Source organism: Oryza brachyantha, chromosome 9 (assembly GCF_000231095.2).
Source record: "Oryza brachyantha chromosome 9, ObraRS2, whole genome shotgun sequence".
Taxonomy (NCBI): Eukaryota; Viridiplantae; Streptophyta; class Magnoliopsida; order Poales; family Poaceae; genus Oryza; species Oryza brachyantha.
The window spans coordinates 8,592,015-8,614,616 of record NC_023171.2 but is presented as its reverse complement, the minus strand read 5'-3'; the positions used below and the strand labels follow the sequence as shown (position 1 = coordinate 8,614,616).

At 37.3% G+C, this 22,602-nt stretch overlaps 1 protein-coding gene across 1 annotated transcript; it reads right to left on the bottom strand.

Annotated features, from left to right (window-relative positions):
• Positions 1–16,995: 16,995 nt before the first annotated feature.
• Positions 16,996–21,412, bottom strand: LOC102719616 (uncharacterized protein At3g52155, chloroplastic). The gene is made up of 5 exons (XM_006661138.3): positions 21,078–21,412; positions 20,363–20,462; positions 19,601–19,780; positions 19,368–19,485; positions 16,996–17,669 (listed from the first exon to the last, which is right to left on the bottom strand). The coding sequence occupies exons 1-5, from the start codon at positions 21,340–21,342 to the stop codon at positions 17,613–17,615; spliced, it is 720 nt and encodes a 239-aa protein (XP_006661201.2). The 5' UTR covers positions 21,343–21,412; the 3' UTR covers positions 16,996–17,612.
• Positions 21,413–22,602: the final 1,190 nt, after the last annotated feature.

Here is a 22,602-nt window from a genome sequence, read left to right as displayed (position 1 = left end):
TTTTAATTAGAAGCTTTAAAGTTTTACTCAATACTAACCATATGCCTCACTTATTTGAACTTATGAAGCAATTTCTCTAAATTTCTCTAGTTAGATTACTGTAGCTGAGCTCTTATCGTCTCCCAAGATAGTTCCAACCCTTATGCAAGATAAATTATCTACTATTAAGGCGTTAAGGGGGCAACTTGCAAATTTTACAGCTCCCATTGGTCGCCTGTCCATTGGGGCCAACAGTCGTTTGCCACGTTGAAAAGAAAAGAAAAAAAGATAATTACAAGGATGTTATTATAATTTTGCAAAATTAGAGATATGTTATCCTAACCCATATGTCATTAAGTCCTACATGTTATTGAGATACCAATGATATATCTCTACCTTTATAAAATTATAATGACACGTTTGCAAATTTTTCGTAAAAATATAACTCAGTCGTTGAGCGTTTAAATAACAAGGTAGATGGATGTTAGGAGTAGGTAAGTGCAAATATTTGAAAGCAATATAGTTCTGTAAATTTCTAACAAAAATACATAAATAAAAAAAGTTCGTGGGTTGGGCCACGAAAAGCAAGTGGATGGGCTGTTTGCTGGCTGGGGTGGAGGGATATGCTGGGCCGGGCTCTCGTGGGCCAGAATGTGTTCGGCGACCCATATATAGGCCTTTTATGGTTATGTGGGCCAACGCAAAAGTTTCGCCGTTCAACTTAACAAGAAGCAAGCATGCCGTGCGATTATTACGCTCTTGGACGACGAAGAACAAATCAAGGCCAAACTTTGTTCTACTGGGCAGATCCAGATACATATATATCTTCTATACGCAGAAGATTGATTAAAGTCCATTGTATATATATATTTTTTAAAAGGATACTGCGTACAGATTAGCTATTTATTCGAGATTGCTGTTGCATCGAATTTTTTTTTTGAGTTGTCCATTATGGTTAGTTTGATCCAATGGTTAACAATTAGGCTTCTGTTCATGCTCATGCTCATGCTTATAAGCCAAAATTTAAATTTTTATCAGAAATTTACAGTTGATTTTGAGGGTTTTTCATCATTGGATTTTAGATCGCTAAGAATATATATATATATATATATATATTAAAATTTTATTTATAAATATGTCGTTTGACTTTTTCATAAAAAGAACAATCACCCCTAAAGAATGATCAATTAGATACTCTCCACTACTTTAAGGCTAGGGGGACAGAACCCAAGGCTCGTTGGCACATATGACCTCCAGGGGTAAGTAAAGAATATGGCCAATTTTTTTTGTCTTATTATTATTGTTAGAGCTTTTTTACCATCATTGAAAAAGTATATTAAGGTACCATACTTTCTGGTATAAAAAGTGTGGTATCTTAAGATACTTTATATCTGAAAATACTAAAAAATTATACTAAAATTCTTGGTACCTTGATGTACTTTTTAAGGATGGTAAAAAGATGATCTTATTATTATTGTTATGATGATATCTTGTTAGCAATGTTTCGATGAGTTCTATGGCCAATATGATGGGAATAGAACATGTGATCAATATATAATGAGTTCTATTATATGGTAAAAAGGAAAGGTCGGATTAGTTAGAGTTTCCAAACAGTAGAAGTACAAAGTAGGCTTCATGGACTGCTTAGGGAGAAGCTGAAATGATTAGCTTGGTTAAATTTGACATTTCATGCAACTAGGAGGAGGTGTTCCAGAGTTTCATAATATAAGTCTCTTTTTAGTATTATCTCCATTCATATAATTGCTAATAAATTTAGACACATATATAAAGTATATACATTCATTAGTCAAGGAATTTAGACAAAACCAAAAAGACTTACAGTATAAAACGGAGGTAGTATTTTTTTTAGTTTACGGCGATAACTTCAGGAAGCTCGATTTCAGCCATGCACTCGATCATATACATGACAATTTTTATGGTTTTTTAGCTAGAGATATTAAATTTTTAGTATAAAATTATACTATCTACAGTTACTAACAAGTATTTAGTATAAAAAATATGGTATATAACATTCCTTATAAAATTGGTAAAATTGCCCGTATATAAACTTATTGTAAAATTCAGCATGTAAGTAGTAGCATCACACAACGTAGTGGAAAAAAGATAAACAGTACAGTGAGCTAAGAGCAAACTCAGTAGCTTATGCATATGTGATAATCTGTGTGGCTATTTGGATGACCATCTAAAATAGACTTTTTATCTATATCACCTTGCACTCCAAGAGATCATCCATAATACATTATTCATATTTATTTTATTAATATTTTATAACCACCTACTCTCATATTGATATTGCTCTCTTCTCATTGGATTTTGAAATATAGATGGAGGAGAGAAAATATCCAAATTTGGATGATCTCTCTTCAATTTGGATGGCTATCTATTTTTGCATGATTGGATGAATGGTCTGCTGAAGTCTATTTTCCCCTTCATATTATCTATTTTTAATATGGATAATAGGATGCATGAGGTGTTGGGTTTGCTTAACCTCTTGTACTCATTGTTCCAATAAGATATGCACTCTCAACCATTGCTGGCCACTCCGTGACTCCGTCGACCTTTGCACGGCTCTCATGCTATTTTTTTTTTACGAAAGATGAATGATTATTTGCTATTTAATAGTTTAAACAATAAAATTAACTTATACATAAAGTTAAAAATTTACTATTTGTACCAGAAACTTTTTATAAATATATGTATTTTAATAGTATGTAAAACATATACATAAAAATCAAGAAATAATCTAGACCAAAAGAACGTAAGTCAAGGGCGCATGAGTTGCCTTATGAATGGACAATTCATCGTGATATTGGCACGGCTAGTTTCGTGAGTATATGTATAAAAAATCGATGGTATGGTGATGTCATTATGTGCCGCGGACCAGCGGTTAAAGCAAAAGTAACATAGTATTTATATATTCTCTCGTATATTATATCATACGTTGTAGATGTAAACATACATTTAAAAAATGGTTGACATCCTTATAGACTGCATGCAGCTGCAAATTGGGAACATATAAAATTGCAGATAGACGCGCGTGTGTGTATATATATATAGCCAATACATACGAATCTTGCCGTATGTACATGTATGTGATCACGTCTAGAGAAAGAATGATCTCATGCAAATCTTGCGGTAAATCACTTAATTAAGAATAATAACAGAGCTTAATAAAACTCATGGCTAAGCATGTGTTTTAGTTATTTGATCAGCCGGTTGATTAACCAAACATACGTTGAAAAGGCAGGCATCTGCTTTTTGGGAACTTTCTTCTGCAAGCCTCCTAATTGATTCAACAAATATTATTTCTTATGATGGTCGAATAGTATGTATTTATTACCAGCTACATCCAATGGTTCTTGTTACTACATTCATTCTGAAATGTAAGTCTTCTTAGGTTGTTTAAGTAAAGATTAAGATTGAAAAATACTATACGTACGATGTTTGCTTATGATTATGTCTTGCATTTACTTACCATGAATCTGTTTTATTTTGGACCTGTAACTTTACTCCGTTGTAAACATAGATATAATTGTTTGATCATACAAGCTTCGTAAATAGAAGATCGTACGTATAGCAGTGCTGATTAAGATTGAGAAAGAAAATACTGAGTGCCCCTTGATGAATGAGAAATAGACATGAGTGGGAGAGTAGATGGAGATAAAATGAGAGAATTTTGAATCAGAAGTAATTGATAAGACAAATACTAATGAGAATAGTACCAAAAATCTTTATATTTTGGTATAAAATTTAAATACCAACTATTCTTATATTTTGGAATAGAGAGAATATTTTCGATGATGTGGTTCATCCTCCAACAGAACTCGATGTTTTTGCCTATTAGGATTTCATTCAGAATACATCTAACTTTACTCATATGTACATATATATACATATCATGTACATTCGAGCATGAAAGCATTAGCACATATATACAGCTGAATATTCTACATTTTATTCAACCAAACCTTAATAACTATATACACACACCTGGGGCATCTGTTACATGAGATGGAATAGCATGCAGCTAGCTTTCTATAGTTCAATCCATCTTATTCAATAAAATCCTGAATTATGAATAAGCGAATAAATGATCTACCGAGCTGATCTCACTTAAGCCTTGCAAAAGATATAGTCAACAAACAACTATATAGCTACTGGTGAACTCATTGAGTTTGCTGGTGGTCCGCTGCTCGCTACGGCACCGTCGACGGCGACGGCGGGCACTTGACACCAGGAGGGCAAGGTGGTTGATTTGGTTGGTTAAAGTTGGAGCAGCAAGAGTGGACGCTGCCGGCCGCTGCAGTGATGGTGTCTGGAGTCGTCGTCGCCGCCGCCGCCACCGGAGGCGGAGGTGCCCCTCCGGTGCCGGCGGCAGCCTCTTTCGCTGGCCTCGCCGCCGCCGCCGCATGGGGCGACGTCACCGACGCAATAACAAACATCACGGCGACGACGATCAGACCAGTCTTCAGTACTCTTGCCATATCAATCGATTATTAACGACGATCTGTCTAGGTGGTGGAATGTGTATTTTCTGCAGTAATTAAACCCAAGTATATATTTTGTTTTCCTGAGTGGAAACTGCAAATATTAGACAGCAATTTGGGTAGGCAGGCTGTGTTTTCGGCAAGGTCGCGTCCTTGTAATGGTGTTGTATTTATAGCACGGAAGCATGCATGCAGCTGAACCTGATCGACGTGCGTGTTTGACGGGCGGTGCAAACTGAAGATCGATTCAAAACATTCCGTCGTTTAAGTTTAACCTAACATATTCTTGTTCAGATAACACGAACGCAGAACCGGAAGGTAGCAATCGATCGAGATGAATACGTTCAGCAGTCATCGTTACGCGTTCTGCAGAGAGACAAGACTCGGCTGATCTATATTTTTCTGACGTATCTTAGCTGATCAGCAAGTCAAGCTAGCGAGTTACCACTGGCTTTTGGCTTACATGCATGGTAGTTTCGTACATTAATACGTCGAATATATACATATATATACGTAGGTACATACACACATATATATAGTCGGTAAGTCGGATTCTGTCCTATGTTATAAGATATATGGAGTAGTTTTTATGATACAAAACTAATTAATATTGTTATTAGATTCGTATTAACAAAAGCTTAATTACTTATATGATTATACTTTTACATTACAAAAGTAATCATGCTAATAGAGTAACTTTTGTTACAGCTGGTTTATCCTAACGAAAACCGAATATATCTTGTATCTTTCGATGGAGGGAGTATTATTAATTAAGGCTGTAGTTCTACGATCATGTCCTACTCTAATTGGTTGTAATCCACTAGAACAAATCTAAATCTTTTCTTTGATAAATTTTAGTGATTAGAATCGAAGTGAGTAGAGGTGTAAGTAGGTCAACCCGTCAACCCGCTTAATTATAGATCAATTAAATATGTAACATGGTGGGCTACCCACTTATTTGGTCTATAAGCGGGTTCGTGGGCCGGTCCATTTACACTAGTCTTCGTGTCACGTACGACGAATTACGATGAATTAATAGCAGTACATTTATGCATGTTACGGCATTAATCTTGAAAGTAATACTGAGTTATTAGTTTCAACATTCCACACGCGTGCGTCAATCAAAGAAAAAATTCATGGCCGGTCACGTCACGTACACAGGTTTGAACATGACCGGCATATCCTGCATTCTATTCCAGGACATAACAGTGAACACGACATATATGCACGTATGCACCTGTATCCACGTGCCATTTTTTCATTCTTTAATTGTCTGTTAGTTGAAATTTTGGTAGAATTTAATTTGGTCATACTGTATTAGTTATACTTGACTAAAGTATTTCAAAGTTCTTTTCATGCCTGTTAGAATTGAATTTTTGTTAGAGGTGAAAGGTGAAGCTAAGTCCTGGCACCTGTATCCATGAAGCATGAAGTTTGATAATTACACTTGTTTGGGACAGCGCTACGGTCTTCAAAATATGTTTTTGGCTTTGACTTATTTTAAAAATATATAAATTAAATATATTTTTAATTCTGTTAAAATACTTTTCAAGACTAATCTATACATGTTGTCCTATTGTTTTCAAACATAAATATTTTAAAAATTAATTGTTGATAGTCACAACTTTAAAATTTAACCACACGCTTTATTCAAAATGATAGAAATTATAGAACTGTAGGGAATACTAATTTTGCACCAGTGAGAATCTATCATAAAGATGTTGTGGGTAGTCCACCACTAATAATGCTTGTGCCCATGCGCCTTTTCAAGGTAATGACAAGAAAATTGACAAGAAATCCTCTTTCTTGTATAGCTTAAGGCAAGATTGGTGTCTTATCTTATGACACTTGTTTTTTTATACGTGTACTTTGTCCATTTCAGAATAAATATATTTCTAGAGGTTTAGCCAATCAAAAGATTATCTTTAGTTCCTTCAGTGTTTAATTCTTGAATTTCAAATTATTTCCCTTTGAAGCACTTGATTGCCTTTGGAATAATCATTGGAACGATGAGAACCATGTAAATCAATACATGAATACTTATATTGTGGTACACAAAGTTAATCATATCAATGTTTATATGAGTAATGTACAGTTAGCTCTAGTCTGATAGAGCAGTTCTAGCTTCTAGATTGAATCCTAGTCCAACTTTAAAGACCGTTTAGTTCCCAAAACTTTTTTTTTCCAAAAACATCATCTCAAATCTTTGGACACATAAATGGGGCATTAAATATAGATAAAAATAAAAAAACTAACTGCATAGTTAGGGGAAAATCGTGATACGAATCTTTTGAGCCTAATTAGTACATGATTAGCTATAACTACTATGGTAACTCACATGTGCTAATGGTGGATTAATTAGGCTTAAAAGATTTGTCTCGCAGTTTCTAGGCGAGCTATGAAATTCGTTTTTTCAATCGTACCCGAAAACTCCTTCCAACATCGAGTCAAATGTCCGACGTGACACCAAAAAAATTATTTTCACGAACTACACATGCCCAAGCCAATTGTACCAAATGATTGTAGATCCTCCAAAATATGGAGCGGAGCTGTATAGAGTGCTTTGAAAAAAAAAACTAGTGCGCTTGGAGCGGCACTTGGGTTTACAAACTAAGAGGATGATCATTTGGTCTTTTCCAATGAAAAAAATCAAACGATATATTTATAAATGTAAAATAATTTATAAATAGAACTTATATATGTGTTTTTAATTAGAGATCTAAATTAAAACAAGCCTAAAAATAAACTATGATAAAAACCTTAAAATTAACTTCAAATTTAGAGCATTTTTCCCATCAGGTACGATGAGTTATCATTGATTTCTATATAAAATTTAGTACGTAAGATACCAAGATGTACCAAATTTTACGTAGAAAATAGTGATACCTCGTGTTACCTTGTTAAGAATAGTAAAATTGCTCTCAAATTTAAGGTTGAGAATTATAATTTTTATTGATAAGCATAAGCAAAAGCAAAAAGATTCGGATTCCTCCACACCCCCAACTGTAATCGTGTTAAAGACTACATATTAATTAGTACATATATGTAACCACACGACGAATATTTTACTTTGATTGATTTTGAGATAAAATTTTGATCACAACACAGATAAGAGCTAGTGCATATATATCATATATCATGTACTACTAAGCATTCATATGGAGAACACGTACGCGAGCCTCGATACACACGCCACATTAAGTATGTAACATGCTGAAGCAAAATTAATCCCCAAGAACAAATAGAAAGGAGCCAGCTTCTTTATTCCAAAATAACTTCCAAGCTGGAACTGGAACTGGAACTGGAACTGCCTTCCAAGCTGACGGCTAGTCCTGCACCTGCAGCCGAAGGCGGCGCCGGTGCCAGCAGCGCCGTCTGCTGATGATCGCCGCCTCCTCCTCCACCTCCGACAGGCCGTGCCGCCGCCGCTACGAGATCCGCAGCTTGCAGCGACGCCGCCATGGCGACCAGCAGCATCAGGAGAGCAGCTACAGCTTTGCCGGCGGCGGCAGTCTGCATGCTCAGAGATAATATAGATCGATCGCGAAACAGAGATAATTAATCACAGTGCTTATTAAGACCGTAGCTTATGATGCCTTGCTGCTAGAGTTGTCCTTGCTGGTAATCTAAGCTTGCGTGCATGGCTATTTATAGCCTAATTCGATTGATCAACTAACATAAACGTGTTTCTGCATGCCTAAGCAGCGTACTTGACGGAGGCAATTCAACCAGCGTATGCATGGTACCTATCATGCATTGCATGGCAAATTTCTTTTTGGGCACGTGCAGGTGCATCTAGATTTTTTTCTGAGACCGAAAGATTTAGTGGTTTTATTCTGTTGAGACCTCGAGATGCAGCAGCGTATGCGCCAGAATTAATTAACCCATTTGACGGCCAAATAGACCGTCGATCAGTTAGAAGTTGGGACTTTCAACTTCTAACTGAGAACATGTCGAATGCTTGGATATTGGACTCCAAGAACAGGGGCAGAACTAAGATGCAGCTATCTCTGCTCATAGTGAATACGAACCCGGTTATAGGGATGGACGAGGATCAGATCATGGGTAATCAGTGTGTCCGGATTAGTTCAATGGTTAATTCTAGGGATGGACGCGGATCAGGTTACCGGTAATCAGCTACCGGATTAGTTCAACTACATAAACTTTTATTCTTGACATCTCAAAAATAATACTTAGTTCATATAATTGAGCTAGAGCTAGCCACGAATTATCCGCTGGATAACGTATCCATTCATAACCGGGTACACCGTATACCATGCAATCTTCAGTACTGTAGTGCCTAAAAATTAATTAAATTACGATTTTATACTAGACGTGCATGTTAGTGAGATGAGCCGATCAATGTTTTATTTTCTTGATTAGATTCGCCATTACTCTCTCTCTATATATGGACCAAACTAAGAGTGGTTGACTTAATATACATTCACCCGCATCTTTTTCTTCAGCTTATACTTAATTATATGGTAAAATTTGAATTTTTAATTCTAAATTTAGAGTTAATTTTGAAGCTTTTTCATTGATGTTTATTTTCCAGCATTGGCTTATAGATCGCTAAGAATACGTATATAAAAGTTTTATTCACAAATAAGTGTTCATTTGCAAATATGCTGTTTGAATTTTTTTCATAAAATATTTTAACAAATTTGCTAAATGTCATGTGATGAATTTTTGAATATGTTTTTAAGTTAAATCTGTGACCTTCGGTGCTTCAAGATTAGTGCTGGATTTTGTTTTGGGCTCCGTAGTCCACCTATCTATCCATTGTATGTTATGCAATACTAATAGTGATGTAACCACGACTACCATGGATACAACCATTGCTCACATCAACATCCTGATGATCAAGTGCTGGAATCTGATTCGGCCACATGCTACATTGCTAAGTTCAAACGGCCGCCAAATCTTCGTACGAGCTCCATTTTCGGTCCATGAGTACTTGATGGAAAGGTTTCGGAGTACTCTTTTCAACAGATCCAGCCTCGTTATCAAATTCCATCCGATTCAACAGGAATCACGAAAACAATGCGCCATGTCACCAGTAATGGGCCTATGGGGTTGTAACTTCGTCTGGGACCTTGGCCCAAGAGGGGCCCAAGGGGGGCTGCGCCCCAACCACGGGGAGGACGCCCCTAAGGTCTCCTCCACCCCTATAAATAGCTAGGTACCCCTTCAGAGTTTCTCGGGTTTTATTAGATTAAAGTTTAGCCTTTGCTATTTGCTTGTACACGTGTGTGTTGGCACAACCACTCGGATACTTGTTCTTCGGAACCCCAACTTATCTTTTATTTTCAATTCCTATTTGCAATATCAGATTGCCTTTATCTTGTTCTTGCTTATTTCTTCGATTTGCTTGCAGGAATAAGGTTGACTTGCACCGGCAAGATCAACAACCCAAGGATTTAAAGAAGACAGCAATTCACGTTCCTCTACTTCATTAGCAATGTGAATAACATGCATTAAATCAGCACAATAAGAATTATCAGTAGGAATAGCATGCTCATTCACGAGTTGTGGCATTGATATAAGTGAAGCATTATCGCACAACTCTTCATTATCACAAGGAACATATTGCAAATCAACTTGTGACAAAGGCAAATCAGATGTAGTTTCCACCAAAGTTTGTTCTAGATTAGCATGGATAGTGGATAAATTCAGTTCATTAACAACACACTCACCTTGATTAGTTTTAGCACCATTAAGATTACCTTTGATGCTCTCTTCAGATAATGTAGATGTCTCAACCTTCTCTTTTTTATTCGTGGGTGATGGGGATGGCATTTCGATCATTTTGTTCTCCTCCTTTTGATGAATGTTCGAAGCTCCCTGTAAAATGTTAGCGACATGTGGCACAAGAATAGCTTGTTGCTCTATTGGATTCTCCAAAAGTTTTCTCTCAACATGGCAAGCAAGCATAAACAAATGGCTTATGTGATTATACGTTACATTAGCAAGCCCAATCTAAATATTGGAATTAAGCCCTTTCAAAAATCTAGTTATTGTATTCTCATTGCTTTCGTTTAAACCACTATAAGTGATGCAAATTTTAAATACTCCCACACAGTTTTGTCACCTTGTTTTAGATGTTCAAATTTCTCGCAAAGGGTATATTTGTAATAAGAGCTTACAAAACGCTTTCTCATCATAGTTTTGCATTCATCCCAAGTTTCAGTTTTGTTACTCAGATAAGTCCACCAAAATAATGCAGAAGAGGTAAATTTATTACTAGCAGCCTTAATCATTTGAGCACCAGAAAAATCATAGTTATCCAATTCATTGTCTACTGCTAGGTCTCAATCAATATATGCAACAAAATTATACTTCCCATCATAGAATGGTAACTTAGATTCAACTTCTGCAAAATTATAGCCTGGTACCTCATATGCATCACGTGGAGAAGGCGTTATATCTCGTCGAAGGTGTACAAGTCGATGTTCTCGTATTCCCTTGTGCAATCCTGCCATGGTTAGTAGAAGACAAGAAACACACACAAGAATATACACGCTCCTATCAACTACTAGGTAGTGACAGCTCAAATATTACACACACTCAAGCTTTTAGCCAAGCTCTTACAAGATCTTACCAATGCAAGCAGAATGATGACATACACCGACTCAACCAAGCACCCCAATAGAGGTTGGATGTATCAATGCCTTGGCAAACACTTGATGTACGACTTTAATCAAATCTGTGGAGCTCTGGGTAGGCTTAAATATATAGCAAAGGAGTAGCAACTGCTCAAATCAGATAATACAAAGTTGAATAACGGTTCAAAGTCAAGTACCGTGCTGGTCCTAGGCTAGAACAATCTAGAGACGCGAGCCTAGACACAAACGATACCACAAGATAACATGACACAACTCAAGTATCACTCTGATATATGAAAGCAAACCCAAAGATACAATATGTTGTTTTTTTCCTCCTTTTTTCTCTTCTCTTTTCTCTTTTTTTGGTGCGGCTTTTCTCTCTTTTTTTTTGCACCTTTATGCCTTTTCTTATTTTGTAATATATTTTTTTTGATTTTTTCACCAGAACTAACCAAGGACCAAAATGCAAAGTTACAGGGACTCAAAGGTAAATATCAAAAATTATAGGGACCTAAATGCAAATTGTCATCCAAAAATTTGATATATACAAAAATGGAATCCTGATGACACGACGATTCCGTTTTTGCAAACGGATCTCAATTCCGACAACAAATAATTTTTTTCCAAATTTGTATGAAGTTGAAAGGTGGGAGGTGGATTTCGGTGGAAAGGAGGTGTTCGGTGAAGAGGGGGAGGGGGAGATCGGCAATGAGAGGGGGAGATCGACCGAGCCAAAGAAAGGAAACTATCTTAACCAATCTGTTAGAAGAAAGAAAAACTAATCCAATCTACTATTTTCTTTCCAAATCAATCAAACCTGACTACTTCCAAAATGCGATTCCTAATTCACCTTCTCTCATGCACGACACAACCACGGCCAAACAGAAACACGACAACCTCGGCAAACCTAGATGCAACTCCCAAACTGACCACGAAAAATTTCCGAGACCACAAAAATAGAACCGTGGCAGCGAGCCGATTCCGTTTTCGTAGGTCCCAATGAAAACAAAGACACAACGGTGGTGGTGACAGGGGTGGTACTAGACGTGACAGAACTCGAAACTCTAGATGTACTAACCCTAAGACCAGCCACACGGCTCGACAATGCAACGCTGAACTCAACAATGCAAAAACTAAAAATAACAATGTAAGGCAGAAAGATGTTAGGTAAAGGATGAACTAATCTAATCCAATCTAATCTAATCTACTATTTTTTGGCCATTTTCTTGTTTATGAGAAGATAAAAAAACTCACTGAGCAACGAAAGCTCTGATACCACTTGACGTGCACGGGGGTGGCCTGATCTTTTAGTGAGTTGTGATAACTACAATTTAAGAGAAATGTTGACGATCCAACTACAACCGTACTAGACGTTGTGTTGCGCATTAGCGATCGATACACCTCTCTGTGGGTTGTTGATCTTGTCGGTGCAAATCAACCTTATTCCTGCGAGCAAATCGAAGAAACAAGCAAGAACAAGATAAAAGCAATCTAATATTACAAATAGGAATTGAATACAAATGATAAGTTGGTGTTTCGAAGAACAAGTATCCGAGTGGTTGCGCCAACACACACGTGTACAAGCAAGTAGCAAAGGCTAAACTTTAATCTAACAAAACCCGAGAAACCCTAAAGGGATACTAGCTATTTATAGGGGTGGGGGGACGACCAAGGGTGCCCTAGGGTCATGCTCCACCAGATTGGGGCGCACTCCACTTAGGCCCCTCTTGGGTCGGGGTCCCTAACGAAGTTACAAGCCCATTGGCCCAATATAGGTGACGCAGCACCTTGTTTCTGTGATTGCTACCAAACGAGATAGAATTTAACGATGAGGCTGGATTGGTTGGAAATAGGACTCAAAGATCTTTCCATCAAGTACTCATGGAGCCAAAACGGAGATCGTTTGCAAATTTGGCGGCCGTTTGAAGTCTGTAATGTGGCGTGTGGCCGAATCGGATTTCAACACTTATCATCTTCATCTTGATGTGAGCAATGGTTATATCAATGATGGGCGTGGTCACATCAACCCATAGGAAGTAATTCATATAATATGTAATTACAACAATTTTATTTATATAATTATTATAAAGGTGAATTGTAATGGGATTTGTTAGCCCACTGTTGGTTGAAATAATTCATATAATATGTAATTACATAAATTTTATTAGAAATTTTAAAAATATTCATGTAATTATTATAAATGTGAATTGTAATTGGATCTGTTCTCTCACTATTGAGTTGTAATTGGATCTATTAGCCCACTATGTGTTGACTCTCATTTTAGAACTATTTAATCAAAGTTGTTGGATGTAGATCACGTGATAGAACAATCTGACGAATTTTGCTATAGATTTCCTGTCAAATTAGGTGTAGGCTGACCCATATTTTAACTTTACTTAGTCGCCATTCGTATGAGTCATATATACGCACGCATATAAGTATATGCATACGCCTGAAAGCAGTGCACGGATATACACCTGTAATTAATATTTATACATACTCCATTTTATTCAATCAAACCTTAACAAATATAAATATACATAGGAGATCTTACATGAGCTGATCAGCTATAGCTAGCTAGCTAACAAGCCACTTAGCTCACTCCATCCTAATTAGAATTAAATCAAAAACCTGAATTATAAATAAGCGAATAAGTGAGAACGGTCGAGCTCTATCTTAACCCTACCAAGGTCCAAAGATCGCAACGGGGACACAGCTACCTAGCTGGTGAAACTCATGGAGTTTGCTGCTACGGCGGTTGCGGGCAAGTGTGACCAGGAGGGCAAGGGACATGGTTGGAGCAGCAAGACGCGCCATCTTCGGCCGCTGCAGTGAGCAGGTGCGGCGGCGTCGTCGTCGTCGTCGCCGGGGGCGCCTCCGCGCCAGCGCCTGCACCTGCCTCTTTGGCCGGCCTAGCCGCCGCTGCATGGAGTGGCACCGACGACGCAGCAACGATCATCACGGCGAGCACGACCACTCCGGCGTCCTTCATGACTCTCGCCATCGATCGAGCAACGGTGATGAGATGCTTGATGAAACTGCAGATCGATCGATCAGATATTCAGATCGACGAGTTGGATGAGCTAGCAAGCAGCTGCGTTTTGCATGGGAGAGGAAGTCCATCCACGGCGGCGTTATTTATAGCCCGGAGAGAAGAGATTGAATGCTGACGTATAGCTAGCTAGCTAGGAAGAAGGGAACTCGATCGAGGCACCTGACGTATTTGACGGACGCAAGATCAAGGGCGATCTAGAGTCATCTTTAGAGTCATCGGTGGAAAAAAACCAAACAACTTATTTATAAATAAAAAATAATTTGCTAATAAAACCTATATATAATCATGCATAGCTATCTAAAAGTTAAAGCTGGAAAATAATTTTGATAAAAAAAACTTAAATCCAATTTTAAATTTAAAGTTAAAAAATTTATTTTGGATTTATAACCTAAACACAAAGCCAAAAACAGGTGAAAACATTCTGTCGTGTTTAACTGATCGTGCTGATCGTGTTCTTGTTCAGAGAACAGGAATGCAGAGCCGGAAGGTAGCGAGCGATCGAGACAAAAGTCATCGTCACGCGTTCCAACGAAAGACCGATCGAGCTCTCTCTCTATATTTTTTTTTTCACTTACCTGAAGCTGACCAGCAAGTCAACCTACCTATCTAGCAAGTTACCTCTAGGTTATTTGTAACGGACACTCCCTCGATCCGTCCACGAATAAACAATTATATATATTACTACTCCATATGAAGTAAAAATTAACACATAAACAGAAGGAGATATGATACTGGTTGTACTTTTGTCTTTTGATATACTCGCTATGTTTCATGTTATATGTTGTTTCTGGTTTGTTTTTTCTAAGTCAAGCATCTTCCACTTTGACTAAAATTACAGAAAACTTTAGTAACAACCACAACATTAATTTAGTTTTATTAAATCACCACTGAATATATTTCTATGTTATATTATTTTGTGTTGAAAATATTACTATATTTTTCTATTAATTTGATCAAAATTTTAAAAATACTTGATCTATGATATGTCTAAAATAACGTATAATAAAAAATAAAGAAAGTATTTAACAAGAATGAAGCTAACAATGACATGATGATTGATTGATGGATTGATGGATGGATTGATTGATTGAATAACTTGAATGATGTTTGTTGCGTATTCTCCCGAGATATTAAGTGGTTGTTTAGATGGGGCTAAACTTTTTAGCCTCATGTCACATCGGATATTTAGACACTAATTTAAAATATTAAACATAGACTAATTAAAAAAACTAATTTCGTGATCGCGTGCTAATCCATGGGACGAATTTTTTAAGCCTAATTAATCTATAATTAGAGCATGTTTACTGTAGCATTACATAGGCTAATCATGGATTAATTAGGCTCATTAGATTCGTCCCGCAAATTAGTCCAAAATTATGCATGGGTTTTATTTATAGATTACGTTTACTATTTATAATAAGCGTCTACAAATTCGATGGGACAAGGGACTAAGTCCCTTGTCCCAAACACCATCTAAGATACGTCTTGCTATGCTACCGACACCTTTGGTTGCGTTTCGTTGAGGGTTGTTTATATGGCGCAGAAAACGTTGTAATAGATTAGTACATGATTAATTAATTATTAATTATAAAAAAATCATAAAATAGATTAATATGATTTTTAAAGCAACTTTTTTATAGAAAATCTTTTAAAAAAGATACCATTTAACAGTTTGTAAAGCAGGCACATGAAAAACGACATAATCTAGTTTAGTCACGGGAGGAACGAATGGGGCCTTTGTCACCCTTGCTCCGCTCGCTGGCAGACTGGCAGTGCTGCTTTCTTTGCTCGCATGCTAGGGTTCGTCGAGGGATTTTGGGTCGAGAGATGACTATTATAGCGTGAAGGCAAGGCATGCATATTTTGGTCTATATACAGAAATAGAGAGACAAAAGAATGATTTAAAACACATCTCAGCTGTATAGTGTGGCATATATTCGGTTTTGGATGTGTTGCAGTGGTAAATTTCAAAACTGCGAAAGTTATAATAGTATGTATCTAATTAACCCATCATTATACATGCGTGGTGTGGAAGAGATATTCAACTCCAAGGCTTACTCAGCTCCCTACATCCCCTAATACATCGATCCCTAGTTTCTTACCTTTATTGCTCGTCCACAGATCAAGAATTTTTATCCCTTCTTCAATTTGTATGCCCGTCATATTTTTAAAACTCTGAAACTAACCCATCATATTTTTAAATTTATCTTTTAGCTTCTTCGAATCCAGATTCATTAGATTTTTTTATTTTATAACTTTTTTAATAAATAATTTTATTACTAAACCTTCGGGAAAAATATTTCCAGCCTAGAAACCTTTTAATCACGCCATCAACATTGGTGTGGTGAAACAACTTGCACATCATTGTCGGTAGCTTGGCAGTATTGTTTTGCCACGCCACTGACAATGGCGTGGCAAGATTACCACGTCATTCTATGCCGATTTAACGGCGTGACAGCGTTATGTTCTCACACCACCAACACTGACGTGGTCAAAAGATTCAGTTTTAAAAATATTTTGCTCGATGGTTTAGTAATAAAATTACTTGCTAAAAAGGTTTATTTAACAAAAAAATTCGATTCATTATCGGGTAGACTTTCTCCTTTTAACCCATCTTAACCAAAAAATCACTAGCGTTTCTTCAAAATTTTGCCATTAACATACAATAAGAGGTTAAGGACAGCGAACATATATGTAAATACCTGAATTCCCAACTGACGGAAACTCCTGAACATGTACATCTCAGGTTTGTGATTTGTCAAACAGTTTGAAGATGCACCTGAGTGTTAAGCGTCAGGAGTTCTGCTGTTAAGAAGCCTCTACATATTGATGACAAATGGTTTCTCTGGCCGGCCAGGGATGAAATGTCAAAGTGGCATGAATCAATAATTCAATAGACGTCCAGCCGTTGGATTAATTGGTGTTAATTTTCAACTTGCCACAACTTCACAGCCACAGCTGGATTATTCTACATTGTCAAATTAGCATCTAATTTGTAGCTCAAACACCTCAACAGTAGCACATATTTCATCAGCTTACTAGGAGCTATACCCACTGGAGATCGTTACTACCGTTACTAATCATTTCATTGGACCTATAGAAAATGCTCAAATTTGTTACTATCATAAGATGTTACTCCGAGCTGGTTTGATTCTCTACCATACCATACTTTGGGTAACAAAAACAATATAAAAAATTATATCATACCATAAATTTTACCAGTAACCATGTACTCATCACCGACCACCAAAACTGAAAACAATTTAGTCTATCTATATTGGAATTAAGAATCAAACCAGCCGTGCGCTCACTGGGTCTAGAGGTTTCAACTCTTCATTGATCTCATCTATCTATCCATGTTAATTCCTTCCATACGATGTAACGAGTGTTAGATATGAGGCAAAATGACTAAACAAGGATTAAGAAAGCAGCTAAAAACTGGCATCTATGTGTAGTTACAATGATTTATGGCTTTACAATGCCATGAAGCTTCCATCCCCCAAGCCCAGCCAGCGAAAAAGCCTGGACATCATATTGCAAAGAGATTTAGTATATTTCTAACCTCAAATGATCCAGAGTATTTACAAAAATATGTTAAGCAAGGTCACTTGTTTACAGAAATATGGCTTTTCAAGCCTAGACTTATGTCATGCACACGAGGGCACATTCTTATACATACGTGTTTCTGCAAAGGTGGCAAAACAAAATAGGTATATTATCAATTTTGGAATTTAATTTTCACTGTAATAATTAGAAAATAATTTGGTGTACTAAAGGATAATAGTGATATGCTCCCCCCTAAGAGAATGCATTTTGACATACACACTAAACACACACCACTCTCAAAACACCACAAGCACACATGCTCGTGATTCGTGAATGTCCTGTTGGACGCATCCACAGCCTCCCCAGGAGTGCTGATGCGCTCATACCCAATATGTCAAGTTCTAAAACTGGTGGATGCCAGTGCCAAATGATTATAGAATTTGAGACCTAGTATGCTGCATATATAACCACACTGCAAAGCCTTTAGCCACAGGCCAGCTTTGATGGTAGGAGCTTTTTTGCTTGGGCGTGCATTTCTAAGTACTGACTTTTGCATTAATCAAATTAAGATCTCTACATTCTAGTTGCAAGCACTTTTCAAATACCATTCCTTGCTAAACAATTAAAACAAACGACGTGTCTTCAAGTCACCTTCATTCTCACTAGTTTTAAAGCCATACCACATTTACATTGGATCAAGCCAGCCAATTTGATGCATTTCTTGTTTTAAGAATGCCAATAATACCCTTTTCATGCACCCATGTACTGGTGTTTGAGTTGAACTAAATGATAAAAGGGCATAACAAATTTGATCTGTTTTTGACCTTAGCTTTAGTACAAAAATTGTAGTAGTTGAAATTCCAGTGTTAGCTACCTTAGGTTCCATTTTGTAAGGTGCCAGAATATTGATTTTACATTTCTTCTAAACACCTACAAACCAACCAAAAATATCCGATGTAGGCAAGTCACCTGATGAATCATATAAGGCCAACTTCCACATGACTAGCCAACTGGCAAATGCTACTAAACTTGATGTACTAATGGTTATATATGTGAATATTTCCTCATCTAACACATACATAACAGTGATAACTGACAAGGTATGGGCTATGGCAATTTACTTGCACTGCCAAATTGGAATGTCCCCACTATTTTAGTCCCGTGGGTTTGAAATTGTCATACTTTGATATCCTGAGATCAAGCAGTATGTCATATGTTGTACTTCGATTTCTAAATTGCCTTTTAGAACCACTGTTCCATGAAGAAAGGACAACAGAATTACTCCCTCTGTCCCACAATAAGTGCACTTCTAGGATTCAAAAACAAATTATCAGGGAAGGGAAATAACCTAGATGCCCCTAATTAAACAAGTGGTTGGGGGGTAAGATTGTGAGAGATCTGAATGAGGGATGATTGGAGGGGGGAGTAGTAATCTAGAAGTGCAGTCTTCGCGGGACAAATTTTGAACACTAGATGTGCACTTATTGTTGGACTGAAGGAGTACATTTCAATGGAAGTGCAATAACGGCTCTAAGAAATATATGGCAAAAGGGGATCAGACTCAACTGAGAATTCCACAAGTAATCCCAATGATTGCATCGCATTGGGCACAAAATAGCATACAAAAACTCAGAAATAAATCATACTTTGGTCGGTCATAGGAATAGAACTAACCTCAACCCATGATTTCCCTTCAGCCTCAAGCAATGCCGCATTACATGTCTTAAGCACTACTGAATCGCCAGAGAACATAGAGGCTGCTTCTTCCCATCCCTTATTATGTCCCATGCACCTGAATATTTATTCTACAAAAATGTCATGGTTGGAGTTGAAGAAAATGATTATGACAAATCTACGCATAAGTTGCAAAGCCTATGACGAATAACAGTAAATTAAAGAGCACTCACATTACAGTTAGGATCTCATCACTTGAATATTCACAAATTGCCTTTTGCAAATGTTCAGCAGTTTGACCATCCATTGCTGCAATTGAATAAAAACTTGGGATAAAATGCACGATTGCTTCAGACAATCCCTTAACATGCTCTTGCAAGATCTTAAGAGTTTCCTTTGTGCGAGTCGCATCACTGTGTTGAAGATGGGTAAAAAAAAAATTAAAGGTTGACAACATGTTCTGTTTGTATGCACACAAATAAATAAGTGTAATTTTAGACATTTCAGAGACACAAGTTTAAATAATTGCGTAGGCAAGATGACACATATAATGAGTAATAGAGAACCAGTCCAGGCATGTACCTTCAACTGAAACAAGGTGTCATCAAAAAATAAATTGGTAGAGTATATATGAATATGATGGACCATTGTGTATCCAAGGCAATCACATAGCGACACAATTCCTAATCAAAGTCAACAGATTTTGGACAAAAGATCTACTCCTACCATGAAAAAAGAAAGAACAAAGGAAGGCGCAGGTAGAGAAATAGTCAACTTTAACTAAAATAAATTATTCAAACATGCGAATCTCCACTGTATTGGCTGGAAAGAAGTTGTATAAAAACATTCATAGATCATAAATATCCCATTCCATTAGTTAATAGATATTAACATTTGCCAGAACAACCCTATTAACATTTTTTTGAAGCATTTATCCACTAGCAACCTTCTGATCTATGCATACAGATTTTCTTACAGAAGCTAAAGTCTGTTACCTGCACAGGACAAGCTCAGGTATCCATCCCATTTGCTGTAGTTTATTAGAAACACTGATTGCAGCGGATCTGCCAGCTTTGCTTAGAGGTCTGTCATGATCTGACATTAATAGCCATATCAAACGGTGTTTTCCAGAAATAAATGCAAGAGGCAGCAATCATCAAGAATAAAAACAACTAGGCTTATTACTGTATACGTGAGACGGTGCAAAAGGAGTGGAGAAGAGTAGCATTGAATGCTGCCAAGAACATCAAGCTACAACGAAATGATGCTTTTGGACTCTTTCTTCATACCCAGCTCTCTTATTCCACAATTCTTCATTTCATCCCATCACGTCTAATTGAGTTATCAAGCCATTACTCAAAGAGCTGGCTATTAAACTAATAATCTCAAGCATAACACATAAATATTTAATGCATTAGGACCCTCTCTTTCCTTGGCAACCAGTGTGTTGCAGCATTTATCCAGAATCACTACACAGTGTCATCTAAGCAGTGTGATTCTGCAAGCATCGGTAAGGTGTCAAACAGCATAAGAGCTCCATTGCTTCATCCAATCTTTAGATCACGCAGATTGTATCGAGCACTTGAGTACTCGATACAATGCATCATCCTCCCGTTCCCAGATACAATTCGAGCAAAAAAAAATACACAAACTGAAGCATAATTTTTATTCCTCCAAGATAGGAAGGGAGAGTGCCCCCGCGGGCCGAACCTCTGGTTAAGCGGCCCCCGGCCGCGCTCTCCCCGTGGCGGAGGAGGATGACCCGGCGCCGCGGCGGCCCCGCGGAGGCGTCCCCAAACGCCGGCTCGGCGGCGGCCGTGGGCGGCGCCTCGACGGCGGTGGTGGAGGTCGAGATGGAGACGGAGCGAGAGACGGCGGCGGCGCTCGGAGGCACGCGGCGGGCGGGGGGGACGGGGAGAAGGAGCAGGCCGGGAGGCGAGGCGCAGCGCGGGAGCGGTGGGGGTGGAGCCCTCATCTTCCGCCGCCGCCGCTGCCGCTGGTGGATCGGGCAGGGCGGTGGCCGTGTGTCATGGAAGAGAGAGGGAGGGGGGGTGGGTGGATGGATGGATGGATGGATAGGGGGAAAGAGACGATGGCGAGGTTCGTCGCGGCTACTACTACTCTCTAGATGCTGCTGATTTTTTTTTCTACCTCAATTTTTTAACTTATCTTTTCACATTTTACTGTCCTTATAAACTAAATTTTAAATTTTACGTAGATTTTAAAGGTTTTTTATTATATTTTATTTTTCAGCTAATTTTTAGATCGTGAAGAACATATATATATATATAATTTTTATTTACAAAATATTTTTTATTTACAAATATATTATTTGATGTTTTCTTAAATAAACCATACCATCACATGTTCTCTAGTTCGTATATTTTTATTTATTTATTTATTAAATATAAGTAAACATGTGCATTCATGACGTGTTCACTCACTGTCCCGTGATCATCTTTTATGTTACCATAAACACATAGTTATAGATTGGTAATTCATATACTATCAAATTTACCAATCCTCGCGAGGTGCAAGAGGAGAGAGGAGATAGGCGGTAGCTCGAACCATGCTTAGTTCTCGGAAGCACCGTATCCAGGGTTTTACTTAATGTGGGAACTCGTGAAAACCGCAGTACAGTGCACATGTGGATACCGCAAAAACCGTGAAAACCATGACAAATTTGAATCTAAAAATTTTGAATTTAAAATCTGCAGTTACCGCGCGATTTTGAAAACCGCGGCTAGTGTAATCCGACAATTAGGTGCAAATTAATTTTAAAAAAACTATAAAAATACAAGAAAAATAGAAAACTAGTACATATCTATATTTGTAACATTTAGGAATGTTATATGGGAAAAAAGAAAATTTTAACATGATTTTTTCTAAATTCTTGACAAATTTTAGCATTACAGGTATACTTACAATCAAATATTACGTATAAAACTAATACATGTTTAAACATGTGACTTCATCACTACATATATAATTTTATCTTAGTTTTGGGTACTGAAAATTAACAAAAAACCTACAACAAAATATTACTAGCTATATACATCACAAATAGCTAACGTAATAAAAAGTATGCCTCATGTATCAAGTATCAAATACATAGACAACTAAGTGCTGCAAACATTTAAATATGTGCCTCATGTATCAAATACATACTTAACTAGGTGGTATGAAGTGTGAATATATCGTTTTTTATTTTACCCAACAATTTTTCGGTATTGGA

What these genes read in the sequence shown, in the direction of transcription:
- LOC102719616 (XM_006661138.3), bottom strand. Translation starts at nt 21,342, where the DNA reads ATGAGGGCTCCACCCCCACCGCTCCCGCGCTGCGCCTCGCCTCCCGGC. An exon ending in CCTGAGCTTGTCCTGTGCAG is followed by an intron (nt 19,781 to 20,362) that starts GTAACAGACTTT and finishes TCTTCAACACAG; the next exon opens with TGATGCGACTCGCACAAAGG. An exon ending in AAGGGAAATCATGGGTTGAG is followed by an intron (nt 17,670 to 19,367) that starts GTTAGTTCTATT and finishes TATGATGTCCAG; the next exon opens with GCTTTTTCGCTGGCTGGGCT.